The sequence below is a fragment of the Juglans regia genome, chromosome 11 (assembly GCF_001411555.2).
Source record: "Juglans regia cultivar Chandler chromosome 11, Walnut 2.0, whole genome shotgun sequence".
NCBI classification, from domain to species: domain Eukaryota; kingdom Viridiplantae; phylum Streptophyta; class Magnoliopsida; order Fagales; family Juglandaceae; genus Juglans; species Juglans regia.
The window spans coordinates 36,303,645-36,322,548 of record NC_049911.1 but is presented as its reverse complement, the minus strand read 5'-3'; the positions used below and the strand labels follow the sequence as shown (position 1 = coordinate 36,322,548).

At 33.8% G+C, this 18,904-nt stretch overlaps 2 protein-coding genes across 3 annotated transcripts; one reads left to right on the top strand and one right to left on the bottom strand.

Moving 5' to 3' along the window:
* Nucleotides 1–113: 113 nt before the first annotated feature.
* On the bottom strand, nucleotides 114–6,228 carry LOC109005232 (NADP-dependent glyceraldehyde-3-phosphate dehydrogenase). Its single transcript, XM_018984056.2, has 9 exons — nucleotides 5,976–6,228; nucleotides 4,641–4,834; nucleotides 4,215–4,343; nucleotides 2,824–2,943; nucleotides 2,511–2,647; nucleotides 2,020–2,175; nucleotides 1,165–1,543; nucleotides 787–903; nucleotides 114–453 (listed from the first exon to the last, which is right to left on the bottom strand). Exons 1-9 carry the CDS (start codon nucleotides 6,118–6,120, stop codon nucleotides 340–342), a joined length of 1,491 nt encoding a protein of 496 aa, XP_018839601.2. The 5' UTR covers nucleotides 6,121–6,228; the 3' UTR covers nucleotides 114–339.
* An 8,692-nt stretch (nucleotides 6,229–14,920) lies between these two features.
* LOC109005233 (U-box domain-containing protein 13-like) lies at nucleotides 14,921–18,793 on the top strand. Of its 2 annotated transcripts, XM_018984058.2 has the most exons (3): nucleotides 14,921–15,603; nucleotides 16,221–17,184; nucleotides 18,555–18,793. In XM_018984058.2, exons 1-2 carry the CDS (start codon nucleotides 15,038–15,040, stop codon nucleotides 17,161–17,163), a joined length of 1,509 nt encoding a protein of 502 aa, XP_018839603.2. In that variant the 5' UTR covers nucleotides 14,921–15,037; the 3' UTR covers nucleotides 17,164–17,184; nucleotides 18,555–18,793. The 2 variants fall into 2 exon arrangements, with proteins under 2 accessions (XP_018839603.2, XP_018839602.2); XM_018984057.2 differs by lacking the exon at nucleotides 18,555–18,793 and having other exon boundaries at nucleotides 16,221–17,430.
* Nucleotides 18,794–18,904: the final 111 nt, after the last annotated feature.

Below are 18,904 nucleotides of genomic sequence, written 5' to 3'. Positions count from 1 at the left end.
TTTTTTAATATATTTAAATATTTTTAAAAAATAAAAAAAATAAAAATATATATTAATATATTTAAAATCACTTCATTAACCACTAAATAAAAAAATTTGACCAGAGGTCAAAGAAAGCGGTCAAAGTAATGTTTTCCTTATTTATATGGCAGCTTTTGCCACTTAAGAGAAGAGAAGAGAAGAGACCCACCACAATAAACTAGTCTATTTTACAAGCCAGCCAGCCAAGTTTGCTCCACTGTTTTTCTCCAAATACCAAAAGCATAAAAAAGCTGCTTCTCATATTTACATGTAATTTATTATTATTATTTATATCCTTACAGGGCAGGGCAGGGCATATTAACCCATAGCATAAGAAGGCGAGGGCAAGTTGATTACGGTGGTCTTGACCTTTGTCATCATATTTATACTGTTGGTGATTCCTTGCGAACCAATTCCACTGTCCTTCAGACCCTGTAACAAAGCAGTGTCGGTCAAATCTATTAAGATAATGATGCTCTCGTGGGATTCAAAAGGGATTTACTCATAGTCATGCATACTAATCCCAGCCACGCAAAATATAAATCACAGATAAGATCATTTGCATTAGGAGGAAAGGAAGTCAATATTCTTATCTTTTCATATCATATCATATGAACCCCTACGTAATGCCAATAAATGGTGAAAGCACAGATTGGCAACTATGCTGGATGCTTCCCCATCTGCTTACAAACTCATAGGGATTTGAATATAGTAAGAAATATCCCCATATATCAGGAAACTCCGTAACATGGAAAGATAATGCACCTGAAAAGGAAAATGATCTGGTCCACGAGCTGGTGCCGAATTGATCTGAACAGTTCCGGTCTCCATTGCATCGCTGATCAAAATTGCTTTGTTTATGTCTCTTGTAAAAACACAACCCTGCAATTGTATATCGGCTTATAAGGAATTCTCGAATCGGGCGAACTGAAAACTTGGTGCAGAGGTTTTAAAAACTAAAGCTGTTAAAAGTTTTGAATAGCCACTTATAAAAGAAAAACTAAATAAACTGAAACTCCTATGAGAATTAAAATCCAGATGGGCACTGTCAATAATTTCTATTCACAAAGACCTGAAAACAGCTATATGACTTGTGATGAAGAAAAATTGGACAAGCTGGAATGAGAAGTTTTTAGAAAATACCTGTAGACCGAAATTGCTAGCATTGCAATGATGGATTCCTTCTTCAACAGAGTTTATACGGATGACAGGCAAAACTGGACCAAATGGCTCCTCCCATGCAATCCTCATATCAGGTCGAACATTATCTAACAACAACGGCCATATGAGGTTTCCCTCTCTTTTGTACTCCTGGCAGAATGTTGCTCCTTTTTGCTTTGCATCCATTACTAAGCCTTCAATAAAGTTAGCAGAGGACTCCGTAACGACTGGAGTAATATCACAGTCATCCTCAGGTGACCCAACGGTTAATTTTGCTACTTTAGATTTAACTTTCTCGACAAGAATGTCAGCAACAGATTCCATGATCAGGACAACCTTTACAGCCGTGCATCTTTGACCACTGATTTAGATAACAGCACACAAATTATGAGACATGAGCGTGAACTGCAGATAGAGCCATGTAAAACCAAAAGCACTCATAGTGATGGGGTTGTGATATATAAATTATTTTCCATGAGAGATAACTAGAATTAACAGGAAATTATTTGCATAGACTGCAGGGAAGAAAGCCATTGCATGCTTGCTGACATTGCAAGGGTGAATGATGTGCCTGAAAGCCATTCATTTTGGATGCAATGTCATTCTATCTTTAATAAAGTTTTTGGGGGGTGGGGGGATTTGCGTTGAAAAGGAGGTTCTGCGTCTGCTCTAAACTCGTTTTTCCAATTCATGACATGGACAATTGTAAGATGATGCATGGGAATTTCTGATTAAATATTCTTAAAGCAAATCTAATGCCAATTCAAGACTTGTTGATGATAAGGACAATTAGGTTGAATTGAGTCCAGTTAGCAGTTCCATATATTTTTCCTTTACCTGTAAGAGAAGCCTCCCTTTATGATATTAACTGCTGCCAAATCCAAATCCGCATCTTCAAGAATGATGCATGCATCTTTACCACCTAGTTCCATCTGAAGAGGAATCATGCCTGCTTTCTTTGAAATTGCTATTCCAGTGTCTCCACCTGTGAAGCTGAGGAGGATGCTTGTTAGGTAGAACTTACTCGACATGCAAATATATGATTCTACATCCTATTTGATTTCAACTTCAGAGTTAGTTTAAATCCCAATTGGACAAGTTGTGTGATTGGTTATGGAGGGATGCATAAGCCATTTGACCAAAAAGTCAAAACACAAATTTTCTAATAGCTTACTTATACTGGTTCTGCGTCCTACTTGATCTAAATATGCATATCTCCAAGTTTTGATGCTATACGACTAGAAAGGAGGAAAAAGGTTTACAATCAGGAAGGATAAGAAATGAGAAACTGATGGAACACAATTATCTTATGATGACCAAAAAATCACCTTATACAGTTGACCCCAGGATGCATTGTAAGGAAGTCACCAATTTCAGAACCTTTCCCCGTAACACAGCTAATAAGGCCTTTGGGAAAGCCAGCCAAATGAAAGCAATGCACCATGTGGAGTGCGGCTACAGCACCCTACAAGCAATAACATAAGCTTATCAGAACAACTTGGTTTGTAAAGCTATTTAAACAAAATAAAATTCCATTTGTGTGGTGATATTATTGGAATATCAAAGTTTGAGCCAAACTGGAAACTTTACATATGATTGAAGGTGGTGGAAGAAAATGGGCATCAAACATTAATTCCATACCTGGGTTGGGGGCTTCAGTACAAGAGAGTTTCCGGCAATAAGAGCAGGAGCAATTTTGGAAACAGCCAGATTGACAGGATAGTTGAAGGGTGGGATGGCTAAAACCACCCCAAGTGGAACCTGCATATAGTTGCAAGCCCAAGTTACTCATCTAATAAAAACAGGATAAATAAGTGAGAGAACAAATTTTCACTAACTGTAGCTTGAATCACTGTCGTAACACATAGGAACTCATGCACAATTGAAGAAATCCAAAATATTTGACCACATCCTTCTTTATTCATCACATAAGAAGTGGCAGAGGAAGATTGTCTTACGTTGTTTGGCCTAGTCTGTCTTGATGCTTCATTTCTGTTACGGTACTCGTCTAATGTTCGACTCAATCTCCAATTCTAAATTCACATATAGTTTTCACCCCGAACATCCATCACTTTTCAGGTTATTAAAGCAAAAATAAACTGAATGGTCAACCAGAAATGTTTTTCATGAGGCTGGATTTTACAGTATGATCTCATAAAAGAGTTGACTTCTCAAAGTAAATCTTGATTTTGCTCATCATGAACCATGAATAAGGAACAGGTGGCTTGTAGAAGTTACAAGTACCTTTGGCACACATTGAATTGCATAAAGGAGTGACTAAATGGAAGATAAATAAATCCGTGCAAGAACTACTTGGTTGTATATATGGCCATACATTGCTTCATCCATTCTAGATGGCCAGTAATTACTCCCCACCTTGAGACATAAACTCATCACCATAATTTACTTGGCTTTAGATTGTCGACTCTCCAACTTCTTCACCCATTATGTGATATTTCACTCATTGTAAAATCTTGGTTTTCTTTTTCTTTTTCCTTTAAATTAAGCTCTCTATCAAGCATCCATGCACCCATGCATTTATGGATAGGTAAATACATACATATGTAAGATAGCCTTAATTTTTCAGTTTCTGTCAGCCAAAGAATATTCTTTGAATTCTTAACTAAATCAGTCTGATTTTGACTATTATTTTAGAGAAGCATCCCTATGGCATTTTGCTACCACTTAATTAATATTTTTTGGCAATAAAAACAAAAGAATTTGATATTATGATTATATTGTGTAGTTTGAAGGGTTTGCAAATACATAATGCCGTCACTGGTCAATGATTCTCTGGATATACATTACATATTTTAAAGTTCCCCGAAGAATAAAAGTAATAAACCCTTGGAGAAAAAGCCATATCACGTCAGGACAAAAAAAAAATGTCCCTGAAGGGGCCCTATCAACAAAACCACTGGCCAAAACATAGGTAATATGCTAATTACTAACATAATAAAATCAACACAGGGTGTAGTTGCAAGGTACCTACACAACACATGAGCACCTTAAAAAAATTTAAGTTAAATTACCTTTGAAGTGAGGCAATATTTGGTCCTCTCATTGCCAGGAAAACTATCGGAAACCAGGAACTTCCCTTCTCCCAGAATCCTCACCCCTTCTTCAGCACAGTATGACACCAAATCCCCAGACCTAACCACCTTCATCATACCAGGGAAAAAAATCAGAACCTAATTATAATGCAATCATGTTTAGTAAGGATATCCAAAGTACCTATCCAGCACTAGAAACCAATAAAATCTCAGGCAATATTTGGTTAGCATTTGACCTTCTCAAAGTACAAAAACCTATTAACATTGGCTTTAGACAGCAAGCAGGATACTCCCAAATGCTAAAACCATAATGCAAATCATCAAATTGAATTACTTAATCAAGAGATAAGGAACTGAATTTCCCATATATTATACAAAGAAAGGAAGACTTTTCATCCCACATACTTCAGTGACCGCATCCTTAGCCGGTTTAGCAATCTCTTTGACGAGACACTCTGCTATTGGCACTTTGTGCTCTTTTAAAATTGCCGCTGCTTTGTGAAGTAATTCTGCCCTTTTCCATAGCGGGGTCTTTACCCATGATTTTTGTGCTGATTTTGCCGTGTCTACGACTTTGTTCACCTCCTCTTGAGTGCAAGCTGTTTGGATTTAATTCAAGAAAAACGTATCTGATCAATTTTTCAACTCAGTAGCATTTTTAGTAATCCATCAATTTATATAAGTACAGAATCTGCTTGTAATATATTGATCAGAATTGATTACTCCGTATTGGAGATAAAGGTTGAAGTGAATACTGCTGTTACTGATATTGCGCAACAGACTTAAAGTTTGAAGCATTCAACCATACACCAGAATTGGTTTTCACTGCTGTTACTGATATTGCGCAACAGACTTGAAATATTCAAAGCTCCACCAGACTCGGCTTCCGTTCCTTATCTTGTACATCAGATTGTTAGCTTACGTGTAGTATTTTTGATTTTCAAATAGCCATTGTACTGGAATAGAGTTACTAAAAATCTCTCTATAAATTGTACATGTGATATACACTGAATCATAGTGAAAACAGATTTATCTTTGCTCATGCAATATTTCCTCTGTTATGCTTTCCTTTGTTAAACTTTACACTCCGCAATTAATGCATACATGAAACTTCAAACTCATTGATCTTACGGCTTCATTTGGATTCCAGTTCCAAAGATTTTTTAGTGGCAGGCCACGGAAATTGCACCTATCAAATAGGCTAAAAGAAGTATCGAAATGAGTTCAAATGGATGAAAAAAAAAAACTGTTGATACTTAAATAAACTCAAATTTGTTGACTGTAACTTGTCAAATCTTGCTCTATAATCTGGTTTTATCTTGTTTGCTCCAAGGTAGGGCTTATCTTTATTTTTTTATGCAATTAACTCTATGAGAAAAAAAGCTAATTTTTTTTAGTTTCTAGATTAATGCTAACAGAAACAGTGAAACACATGAGTTCCCCATAATCAAATTAACTCGGAGAATGATTTATAATTGTAAAAGCATACATTTTCTAGCACAGTAACAAACAAACAAGAGATACAAAGAACGATTCTGAAAATAGTAACCTACTTGACTTCACACCACGTGTTATTTGAATAAACTAGTAATTAAATCAATAACTAAGAAAAAAACCACAACAATATCCAAATAGAAACGAGATATAAACAAAAGAACAAGAATTCCTGGGATTCGAGGTGAAATAGGAAGTGGGTTGTAGCTTGCTGGAGAGGGAAGAGGGGGGGGATTATGGGGTTACCTTGGACTTTGAACTGGGTCTTGCGGGTGGTGGGGTTGATGATTGGCACAGATTTCCCGGAAGTTGACTTCTTCCACTCACCATCAGAGTAGTACTTGTAAACATCACCCTCTATGATCTCTGCAAACACTCCACTCCCTGCCATTTTTGTCCCACTATTGGTCTTGAGAAGAGCCTCTTAAGAAAGAAATGGAGAACGCATAAGCCACTGAGAAAGAGTGGGTTGGTTAGCTTAATGCAGCTTCTTGGAGTTTCGATTCTAAAAACTGGGCATTTTATTTGGTGGTTGAAAACGTGCCATCTGGATTTCTCCATTAATAGTACCGTTTGGGGTCATTTTGTCTAAAAGGTCATACTGTATTTTTTCATTTTTTATTGTATATACGTGCAAATAATATTTCATACATTTTCTTTGCCGACAAATGCCATATAGTGTGTTTTCCATGGTCAAGGCCACGGGGCATCGTTGACTTGTTAAGAGCCTGTTTGGCTTGGTTTGGTAACATTAGAATTGAGTATTTAACAGCCGCTATTGCTGCTATGGAATATACCCTTTGGAGACATGGATATGCCATGCTTTGTCACCTCCTTTCTTTCTTTCTTTCATTTTATTTTTTTATTTTTTTTTTTAATTTTCGGAAATGGGTCAAAACCAAAACCTCCATTTTAAAAATTTAGATGTTATACCATCAAAACATATGCCTTTAGCAACTTTATTTATTCTTTAATTATTGCTCTATCGCATATTCTTTCATTATATCCTTCTTTTTTCTTAAAAATAAATAAAATCTATATTGTATGAAATTATGAGTATCATTCTTTGAATTTTTATTCAAATTACGTGAATTTTACAATATTTATTTATTTTTTTAATAATATTAAATATTTCATAAATATTATAAAATCTAACTTGTGTGTATATGTCTCTGGTATTATAAATAGATAATAACTGGAACTGATTTAATTTTAAAATTCAACGATATTAACTTAATGTTTGATTTTGAGGATTGATGTTGATGCGAGTTAAAATCATTGTTTAATTTCGTTTTTAATATTGAATAATGTTACATACAATCGTGAAATGTATAAATACTGTGTAGTTATTTTAAAAAAAAGTAAGATCTATTGTTAAAAAATTAATTTATTTTCATATAAATTCTATATTTTTTTATTTTTTTAAAATAATTATACGATACTTACACACTCACGATTACAAATATCATTATCTTCAGTATTATTCCTTATCAATTTGCATACATTGAAACAATAAAATTGCTTTGCACATTTTGTGCGCCTTTATCCTGCCTTGTCGGATAAAGTCAAGGCAACTAGATTCAATCATTCAAGTATTGCGTCTTTTGCTTTCTTTTCCGACTTTTCCTCCTCTTCCTTTATTGAGGGCTTGAGTTGGTCCGTGACAGGTCTAGGCCCAATGGGTTAAGCTTCCTTTCTCTGGAAAACGCAGTGCAGGCCATGGATGGCAGCCCTTCATACATCCTTGGGTCACCTTGGGCCTTCTTTTTTTTTTTTTTTTTTTTTTTTAGTTCTCTGCTCCTACACACATCCTACAACCTCATTATTTTATGAATTGTTTAGATTGAAAAATCAATTAATTTAGTTCATATAATTATTATAAATTTTTTAAATTTTTAAATAAAATATAATAAATAATATAATATTTTCAAATCTCAAAATAAAAATAATATTAAAAAATAATATTCTAATAATATTTTATTCAACTTTCATCTTATCTCATCTCATTTTAATTTATTATCCAAATCCTACCTTAAAATTAATATTCTAATAATATCAATTCACCTTTCGGTATACGTTTGATTGCATCAGAAACTAGTCATAGTCAGCAAAACGATTGGGGCTAAACGAGGAGTTGCGTTTGAATGGGGCTAATGGTACTGAACATCTTGTCCACATTTCCGAAAGTAATGTTTACTTGCACGAAGACATTGGACTTGGTGTTGAATACCCCTCCTCGTTCAAACCAAAAAGCCCCTCTCTCTCTCTCTCTCATATTTTAACCTTGTGTTGAGATTACTGCATGGTACGTCTCATAGGTTCCCTTTACTAAAGCGACGCAAGAAAGCGACTTAACGTGAGAGTTTCTAACATGGGATCTAGAGTCCAAAATAGCCATTTCAAGAGTGTCTCCTTCCCAACCATCTCATAAAGCTTGTTCGTGATTGAAGTCACTCAGTTCAGTTGGCTACAAGAACCAGCCGCAATTCCTTCTTGTACGCGTGATCAAAACTTGATGGCACGGCAAAGGGGACCTATTGTTATTTAGTATTTACTGTTGACTAACCATATCATTATCAACATATAAAGTAATTTTCATTTGTATACCTAGCTTGGGTTGTAAACTAACAGTATTTGGAAAGGACACCCGACTGTGATCCAAATCATAGAAGGTCTAAAAATCTCTAGGCCATAGTAGAGTAAACCATATGTCCGGACCCTGTAGTGGGGCGAAAAATTATTATTACTTTTAACCTGTGAAAATTACCAGATCTAGTTTACATGATTTATAATTTATTTAAAATCACAATAGTTATCAAATATTATTAGACTATTTTATTATTATTTATAAACTATTCGCTACTATTTCATTATTATTTTTATTATTATTTATAAATTATTTGATATACTAATATGAACTTTAATTGTTGTATGTTGGTCCTATCCTAGTGAATTGCATATGATGGTAGTCCAATCAAATGTGACATGCATGGTAGGTTGATTGGGTTCCATATGACTCGCTTGAGAAAGAGTTATGGATATATAGTAATTGGAAGGGGAATTTGTACGCTGGCTCAAACACATCTAACAAGACCCTCGATACGTGAGAAGAATAGGCCAAAGAAGCTCAAAGAAATTGGGTCCAAGCGACGTCCGCCACGGGTAGGGAAGGGACTCAATCGGCAACTCTGCCCATCCCCTCATCCCGACGCATTAATTGAGATTAAGATTGTATTTGAATGTTGAAATGAGTTGCGTTGAGTTGAGTTGAGTTGAGATAATAAAATATTATTAAAATATTAATTTTTAATATTATTATTATTTTAAAATTTGAAAAAGTTGAATTATTTATTATATTTTGTATTGGAATTTGAAAAAATTATAATGATGAGTTGAGATGAGTTGAAATTAATTTGGGATCTAAAGAAAGCCTAGGTTGTGTTTGGATGTTAAAGTAAGTTGAGTTGAGTTGAGATGATAAAATATTGTTAGAATATTATTTTTTAATATTATTATTATTTTAAGATTTGAAAAAGTTGAATTATTTATTATATTTTATGTTAGAATTTAAAAAAATTATAATGATGAGTTGAAATGAGTTGAGAGAAGTTTAGTAACTAAACGAAGCCTAAGACTGCTTAGGATCTAGTCCCCCAAGAAATTAGTCGCATTAAATGCACTTTAGAGTGGCCTCTCCCAAGGATGGGCTCGATGTCTATTGGCTACTCAGCTTCGGCCAACCTCCCTTTCCCCTTGCAGTTAATAGGCGGAGACGCACCTCTCCCGTGGGTGACAACAAAACACTCAAGAGTAATATTATGTACAAATTTTAAATATATTTATATTTGGGACTTGTCCTATGTATCTACTCTCTAACGTATTGTCGATTTATTGTTTATTGTCGTTAACGAGTTATTTAAATTTAGAGATGAGTAGAGATAGTTTATAAATAGTAAAATAAAAATTAAATTATTTATTATATTTTATATAAAAATTTAAAAAAATTAAATTATTTATTATATTTTATATATAAATTTTAAAAAATTATAATAATAAACTGTAATAAATTTTAAATGCAAACGAAGCCTAAAGCAAGACAGTAATAGCTAGGCATCTCAAGATCTGAAAGGGAATTTGTAAACTTGGAATCGGAAATTTTAGCCAAAAGCAGTAGTTATTGACTGTATATATCTCTGCTATTGGTAGCTTTGGAAAGGTAGAGTACACTGTTCTTATACAAATAATTATTGTCCTCTAGGTTTTGACATGTTGCTACTACATCAACAACTGTCGGGTCGAGGTTCAGTTTCGTTTCACGAACCTATTTAACCCACACATAAAAGCCTATTTATAAAAGAAAAAAATAATAATAAAAAAAAAACCCAGGCTTTTGAGATACAGTGATCCAATCATTTGTATGCCAGTAATAATCTCAGCAGTGGCTACGCGTTCTGCAGTGAATGATTGGGAACCATATTAATTTTACTTTGTTGGGTGGTTGAAAGTTAACTCGATCGAAAAGTCCATGCTTTGCTTTGCAGTTTGCACCCCACCAATGCTCCCTTCCTTAATTAGCTGCAGGTCCAAATTACTCTTCAAGACTTTCCCGGCATTGCCCCAAGGGTTCGTTTATTTTTATAAATTTTTTTTTCTCATTTTATTTAATTATTATAATTTTTTAAAATATTTATATAAAATAAAATAAATAATTTTAAAATTTTAGAATAAAAATAATATTATAAAATATTTTATAATAATATTTTATTTAATTATTTCAATTTATCTCATCTCATATCATCTTATTTGATTTGTAAAAAATAAATGAATTTTAAATTTTTTAACATTTATAATTAAAAAATGAGATGAAATAATTTGAAAATAATGAAAAAATTTATAAATTAAAATTTATAAATAATAATAAAATAATCTGAACTTATCTCTTTATCTAAACGATCTCATGGCTTCATTTGGATCATCAATCTATATCAACTCATCATTACAATTTTTTTAAATTCTAACACAAAATATAATAAACAATTTAACTTTTTTAAATCTAAAAATAATAATAATATTTAAAAATAATATTATAACATTATTTTATCATCTCAACTCAATTCAACTCAACTCATTTCAACATCCAAACTCAAGCGTGGACCAATCAAGTCAAATTCTCTACGAGCTAATCTGGTTTCGTGGCTGCTAAATTATATTAGATTTTACAGCTAATCCAAGTTTCAGACCCTATCCTTAAAGTCAATGTAGCCTAAACTAAACTTTTAATAACATTTTATTTTATTCTTCTTATCGAGCACGAAGTGGACATGCATTTAAAATCCGAATCAAATTAATATAATGAAAAGTGAGACCAAGAAACGTGGCCAAGTTTCATACTGTCTACCAAAACAAATAAACATATATTTTTAAAATTGTGTGTAGATTACATGTAATAATGTGTTTACGTGATATAATTTAATTTTAAAATTTAAATTTTATAAATTAAATATCATTATTTAAATAATATAAATTAACTTGAGATGAATTGATGATCCCAAACAACCACTCTCACATATTTATTGAAAAAAAAAGGAGTTGAGATTACAATATATATAGGAAAATATTTTAGTAAGGATATATAAAAATAAGCATACGAATTGATATGCTTGATGTGGTATATTATATTATAAATTTATTTTTATTATAAATTAAATTTAACAGATTTTATAAAATTATATTAATTTATAAATTTAATTTATATAATTTCTTTATATCCATTACAATTTATATATATATATATATATTTTCCACATCTATAATAGTTATGTGCTGGATATATATCGTTATCACGTGCTAATCAACTATTTTTCGTGTCCCAAACTGTTAAAAGTGCGTGATTGCTTGTTGACTGACGTATATTGCATTTGTTGATTTCTGTCGGATGATTCACTTAGGCCAGGCTTAGGCTTCGTTTGGAATTAAAAATCCTCTCAACTCATCTCAACTCATCATTACAATTTTTTTAAATCTCAATATAAAATATAATAAACAATTCAACTTTTTCAAATTTCAAAATAATAATAAATAATATTTTAATAATATTTTATTATCTCAACTCAACTCAACTTAACTCAACTCACTTCAACATCCAAACGCACTCTTAGTTCTCTTTAAGGAGAGTCACATCAAAAGTTTCGAAACTTTCTCGGTCACATATGAACAATCACCAGCAACCGAAATATGCGAAACCAGAATGATTAATGATTTCAATCTTCATTTATATCCAAACACTGCTAATTCGGTTAAAATCTCGCCGTCAATATAAACAAAAATAAATAAAAAAAATGGAAGTGTCTATGTGACAGTGGTACACTTGTAGTTTCTGAGAATGCGGAGGGTATTATTGCTAGGCAGTGCACCTCGGGGCCTTGGGCACCCACCCATGACCCATGTTTGTTAAAGTCAGAGAGCATCGCGTACACATTTGACACTTGAAGTCTTGAATCCTTTTGGATCACCGGCATGTACACTCTAGTACCCCGTCGTCTATGGTATTATCATGCGCCAACCAATCAGATGAAGCGGACCCCACCGAAGAAATAGGAAGGGACCCGCGGGAAGCTTCTTTGACGACTACGTGAGCTGGATGGCAGAGAATGGAGAAAAGGACAAATAGTGATGGTGTCAGTACTATACACTCTAGTACTACTACTGACACACTTTCCCAGTGCCCATGAAAAAGCCTCCCAACACATGGCTTCTCTTCCAGGCCACTCCCCTTTCTCTCGCTTTCTCCAAAGCTTATTTCACAAGCCTATTCCACGCTACCTTATTCTTAAAGAATAATGTTAGAGCTCTCGTTGGAACTTCTGCTGAAGTTAATGTGTTTTTATGTAATTTTTTTAAAGTTATTTTTTATATAAAATTTTTTAATAATTTTTAATATTTTTAAAAAATAAAAAAGTTTATAATATTATTAATAAATATTTTTTTAATTATGAAGTAAAATAAAAAATATTTTTTTATAATTTTTTTTATTTTATTTCGTAATTAATGAAGTATTTTTTAATGATTTTTTTTTACTTTTTAATTAAGAAAATATTTTTAATGATGTTCTAAATTTATTTTATTTTTTAAAATATTAAAAATTTTTATATAAAAAATAACTTAAAAAAACACATGAAAATAGCATGTGTTTTCATGCTATAGCCCCAGCGGGAGCTGTAGCATCATCAATTCTTAAAATAAATATTAAATTAAATTTTACTAAAATGAAAAGACAACTAAACTAAGGAGGACTCGATGATTAAGAAAAATATTTCAATTATAAGTTGGAAACTATTATTATTATTATTTATTTCTAATCACAACAATTAACTTGTATTTTTACTTCCATTCTTGATTTATAAAGCTATTAAAAGTATATCATAGTTGTTGTAATTGGAGACCATAAAACTTGAGATAAAAAAGAATATAAAAGAATACACTTGACGGCCTCATTTGAATTCAAAACTCACATCAACTTATCTCAATTCATCTCATTTCATTATTACAATTTTTTCAAATTTTCACATAAAATATAATAAATAATTTCACTTTTTCAAATCCCAAAACAACTTTTTCAATTTTTCACACAAAATATAATAAACAATTCAATTTTTATTTTACTATTCACAAACCATCTCAACTCATTTCTAAATCCAAATCATTCCTAATAACTCATTTGCACACATGTATGAGATATAAAATTTTGAAAACTTATCGTCATTTTATTTCTAAATATTATTTAAATATAAAATATAATTTTTTATATAAATCTCATATTTACTCATTTTTTTCAAAAGTACTGCGTGACACTTAAGCCCTCTATTACTGTAAATATTAGTTCTATCAAAACAAAACACAAAAATTAATACAATTTTGACAAATTTCAAAATAAAAATTATATTTAATCAAATTTCTAACTTTATAATATTTTTATTCAATTTTTTTTTCTCAAAATTCAATAAAACATTTTAATTCAAATATTTTATTACTATTCACAAAATTGTGAAATACTCAAAAATCAAAATGTCCAAGTGAGTCATTAGATTACTATAAAGAATTAGGAGCCAAGATGTGCAATCAGTCACTTGTTACATCTCATAATTTTTAAAAATAAAATGTTATATATCATTTGTTAACATCGTATTTTGCATACTTTTGGATCAGGTTTCGATAACTCGAGTATTTTGAAATGGGCCTGCAAAAGACAATAGAGTCTAGGGGACAGATCGTGTCTGGCCCCATGAAGTCTGCGTCTTTCGTACTGTTCCCTGAGTCAAAGTCATTTAATACGGCGTGATCCTATGACGACATCATTAGTGTGGTATGTAACTCGGATAGTGGTGCTATTAATGCGGTATGGCTCTCCGATTTCCTTCTCCCAGACAATATCGATGGTGATCCATTGATGTCTTTCCTGTCAGAAGATCAATAGTTTCCTGCACATTACACTTACGATGCAGACGAGACTTGACAGTTAGACACTACTCGAGGGGCCTTCATGTAGACGAGTCTCGTCCCTTGTAGCACCCTCCCTCTTGCAGGTTGTGTCTAGAGGACCATTCACCTGTGCCGAGTTTAAGACTTTGTTTATCTTGGATTGGACCTTTGGTCATAATTCTCATATCTTCTATTCACAGGCCAATTGGGTTTAGCATGGGGAGAATTTTCCTTACACAACTTTTATCTCATTGTATAAAATGTGATACAATTATTACTATTGGATGATAAATAATTATTCAATAGCAATATATATATTTGTATTTGCTCATAATAAGCTGGCTGCTCTAAAGAAAAACAAAGAATCAGCTGTAACTTATAAGAATATAGTGAATCATAGTCATTATATTGAGCTTTGGGCATTTTCATTAAAATGGAATAGAGAATTTGACTTGAGAAAAAACGAAACACATTAATTTCCCACAAGAAACCATTGATAGGAAAGGAAGAAATAAGAATGAATGCAATTGAAGGCCCCATCTCCTCAACAGAAATTTTTATAATTTAATGATGAGATATACGCAGCTCCCAACATTTAATGTAATGAAATGTAATAATCACGTGGATCTCTCCTAGTGGTAAAACGTACAAGACTCGAAAGATTATGGAGCTTCGGGACTGATCGCTATTAAATACTGAAGAAGAAGTAAAGCTGATTAAAAAATACAAACAAATTCTGAGCCTTCTCTTCTTTAACTCTCTCTCTCTCTCTCTCTCTCTCAGTACTGTTTTTCTTTGCAATGCAGTTCGCCTGACACGTCATTCGGGGAATGGCCAAGTGTCAGCGAAATGACCTCGCATCCGTAATCCTCGACCGCCCTTCCACCAGCTCCGGCGGCAACTTTCGCTTATGGAATTCCTTCTCCGGCTCCTCACTCCGCCGCAAATTATTTGACGCCGTCAGCTGCGGTGGCAGCTCCAGATACCGTCACCGCCACAACGACTACGATTTCGCCACAAGCGCCAGATCGGTTTCCGAGAATCCGAAGCCCAAGGCACAGGAAAAGCCTCGAGGGGTCAAGTCCGAGAAGCTCTCGGATCTTCTAAGCATGGCGGACTCTCCGGAGACCGTAACCGACTTCGAGACGAAGAAGAAGGAGGAGGCACTGGAGGAGCTGAAGCGCGTGGCGAAGGAACTCCAGGCCGAGGACTCGGAGAAGAGAAAGGCTGCAGCGAGCATGGTGAGGCTGCGCTGCAAGGAAGACTCGGAGGCTAGAGTCACTCTGGCGATGCTCGGAGCGATCCCTCCGTTGGTAGGAATGCTGGATTCGGAAGACCTCGAATCTCAGATCGCTTCGCTCTATGCGCTGCTCAATCTCGGGATCGGAAACGATGCGTGAGTTTTTCGGTTTCCGTTTTTAGTCGGAATCATATTCTGTTTTCTGTCACCTTCTCGCTTTGATTTGTTTCACTGCTATTACACATTTTGCTTCTAAGAGTTCCTTTCTACCATTTTTTCGAGCATTAACGTTCTAATCTCCATCATCTTTCTCGCTTCGGAAGCGTGTTAATCTCCGTGCGACTGTTTAATTTGTAAGGACAAGTCATTATCGGTGTTTCGTGTTTTTAATTTTTATAATTAATTTGTGTTTTCTTCCCATATTCGCTTCTTTATGTTGAATGAGTTATTTCCTTTCCTCTATCAGCTCCATGATTTCCTTCCAAACTTGTCTATTTCTATTTGGTGCCTTTCAGCAACCATTAGTTCGACGAATTGTTTAGTTTTTGGTCACTTTCCATCTTCTTTTGCATTATTTTATCGAAACAGTAATGTACTTAATAGGATATATAATGTAAATTACCTATTTATATATCTATTAATTTCGTTTGCTATTGTTTGGAACTTAGTTTTTTAGTATCCACTTTAATTGCTACATTAATCTCGTTTTTATTCTCCATGTACGTCTTTTTTTTTTTTGGTTAAATCCAATTTGTTTTATCGAGCCTTTGCAGGAACAAAGCGGCCATTGTCAAAGCCGGTGGTGTTCACAAGATGCTAAAGCTGATCGAATCTCCAAATGCTCCAAACCCATCAGTCTCCGAAGCTGTAGTGGCGAATTTCCTTGGCTTGAGCGCATTGGATTCAAACAAGCCAGTGATTGGATCATCCGGTGCAATCCCATTCTTGGTGAAAAACCTTCAGAATTCAGACCATGAAAGTAGTAGCCCCCAATCCAAGCAAGATGCAATCCGAGCTCTCTACAATCTCTCAATCTTCTCGCTGAACATTTCGTTTGTTTTGGAAACCAACTTGGTCCCCTTTTTATTGAAATCGCTGGGTGATATGGTAGTAAGCGAAAGAATCCTTGCAATCCTTAGCAATGTGGTATCTACCCCAGAAGGTCGAAAGGCAATAAGTGTGGTGTCTGATGCTTTCCCAATATTGGTTGATGTTTTGAACTGGACCGATTCACCGGGTTGCCAAGAGAAGGCATCTTACATTTTGATGGTCATGGCACACAAAGGCTATGGTGATAGGCAAGCAATGATCGAGGCTGGCATTGTATCATCCTTGCTAGAATTAACCCTTTTGGGTAGCACATTGGCGCAGAAGAGGGCTTCAAGGATCCTGGAGTGTTTTAGAGTGGATAAAGGGAAGCAAGTTACAGAGAGTTTTGGTGGGAGTTTAGGTGGTACAGCGGTGTCAGCTCCTATCTGTGGTGGGTCTTCATCGTCTTCTACAAACCCGATTGCCGGGGGTTCAAAGGAGTGTTTGGAGGAGGCAGAAGATAACATGAGTGAGGAGAAGAAAGCAGTGAAGCAGCTAGTGCAACAGAGTTTGCAGAACAACATGAGGAGAATTGTGAAAAGAGCAAATTTGCCACAAGATTTTGTTCCCTCAGATCATTTCAAGTCTCTCACAACAAGTTCGACTTCGAAGAGCTTGCCCTTTTGAGGAAGAAGGTTCATAGATTAAGTTAGTACTCTTTTCAGAATCTCATTAGCTTCTGGTCCTTTGATAGCTTTGTTAGCGTATCAAATATTAGTTCTTATCAAAATTTACATGAAACCATCTATCTTAAAATATAGTTGTAGTAGAATGTTGTTTATTTGGGTTTCAAGAACTTATTTGAGCGAACAATTTTGGCTTGAGAAGGAGTGCTGGGATTTAGGGAAACTAATAAAAATAATGGTCTACGGGCGGGGACACCGGCTTCAAGCAGATTTTTTCTTAATTAAAAAATTAAATAACTTTTCATATACTAGTTTTGAGATACAATAATTTATTAATACTGCGTCTCAAAAATTTCAACGAAAAATTTAAAAACAAATATGAAACCTGCCAAAGTTGCAGTCATAGAAGACAGCTACCTTGTGAACGATGATGTTATATTGTTCTTCTAGAGATGATTGCTGAAGTCCTTGCAGTGTCAAGGCAGGCAAATATGGAAAGTTCGAGGGTCGTTCCTGTGATTCGGTAACGTTGGGAGTTTCCCCTATAATGAAGGGGTCACTTCCAAGCCATAGTACAATTTTTGTCTACCTCGTTGGCCTTTTTCGATTTATATAAATAATATATAATATATATATTTTTTTGAGTATTCCTGATACACAAACATGGTGGGTGGAAGGTGTCGGTCGTTTTCTTATATGCATAGATAGAGGCAATTGACGGGGAGCATTCTTGATGGAGACTCTTTTGGGTCCATTTATTGAAATGAAAGGTACTTCTAATTTGAGAATATTTTCGACGAAGATAGGTATATGTAAGATAGCAGCATGACGACCTATCATGTGATTTATTTTGCTTTTTTAAAAATACAATATATCACATATCACATTGTCCAGGCAGCCTCTAACTAAAGCTTAAGAAGATTTCTAAATTGATAACTATGGTTCTATCTCTCATTTTCCATGTGGGAATCTTTCCCTTGTTGGTTTTGGTACCCACTCCCCTCAGGAATCTCTGCATTTACAGTGTTGAATTGGACTATATATAATTTTCCAGAAACATCGTGTTGTTTCTTTCCGCTAATTTAGCATTTTTTTTCTTTGTAGAAAATAAAAAAAGAAGAAAAATTCTATTCCTAAGTCTCATACACCACACACCAATTTTTTTATGATTTCTTTAATTTTGTTCTCTTACTAAATGTGTGGTATATGGATTATGAGTAGAATAATTCAATTATTTTAAGAATAATAAAATTAAAAAAAACTTTAAAAAATTAAAAAAAAAAAAATTTTGATATATAATATATGAGCTTCAATGCTAAAAAAGAAACTGGAATATGTATTGTCAATGCTTTGGCCTCGTTTAATGAGCCATTTTCTATTTTTATCTTGAAGGAGGAGAATCGGTCAGCCTTCAGAGTGGTGAGCTGTTCAGTGCAGGTGAGACATTTCGTACCCCACCACCACCACCAGCAGCAGCCGGTATATGATATAAATATATGTACAGTACTTGTGTCCTTTCCTTGTATGGGTTTTGTCATTTTGTACATTTATTATTTTTTCCGTGTACTCAATATTTTCTGTCTGGTTTTGGTGTAAATTTCATGTGGCAATGAAAATCTTACTTTTAGATATATATATATATATTTTGTTAATATGGAATTTGAATAGAGCAGGATCCTTTTATTTTATGAGATGGCTAATATTGAGATTATCGAGCAATTTCGTTAAAAAAAAGTATAGAT

Coding starts and splice junctions, on each gene's coding strand:
- LOC109005232 (XM_018984056.2), bottom strand. CDS start 6,120: ATGGCAGGGAGTGGAGTGTTTGCAGAGATCATAGAGGGTGATGTTTAC. Junction 4,344..4,640: donor CTAAGGATGCGGTCACTGAA/GTATGTGGGATG, acceptor GGTATGATGAAG/GTGGTTAGGTCTGGGGATTT. Junction 2,176..2,510: donor CCTGGGGTCAACTGTATAAG/GTGATTTTTTGG, acceptor CATCCTCCTCAG/CTTCACAGGTGGAGACACTG.
- LOC109005233 (XM_018984058.2), top strand. CDS start 15,038: ATGGCCAAGTGTCAGCGAAATGACCTCGCATCCGTAATCCTCGACCGC. Junction 15,604..16,220: donor CTCGGGATCGGAAACGATGC/GTGAGTTTTTCG, acceptor GAGCCTTTGCAG/GAACAAAGCGGCCATTGTCA.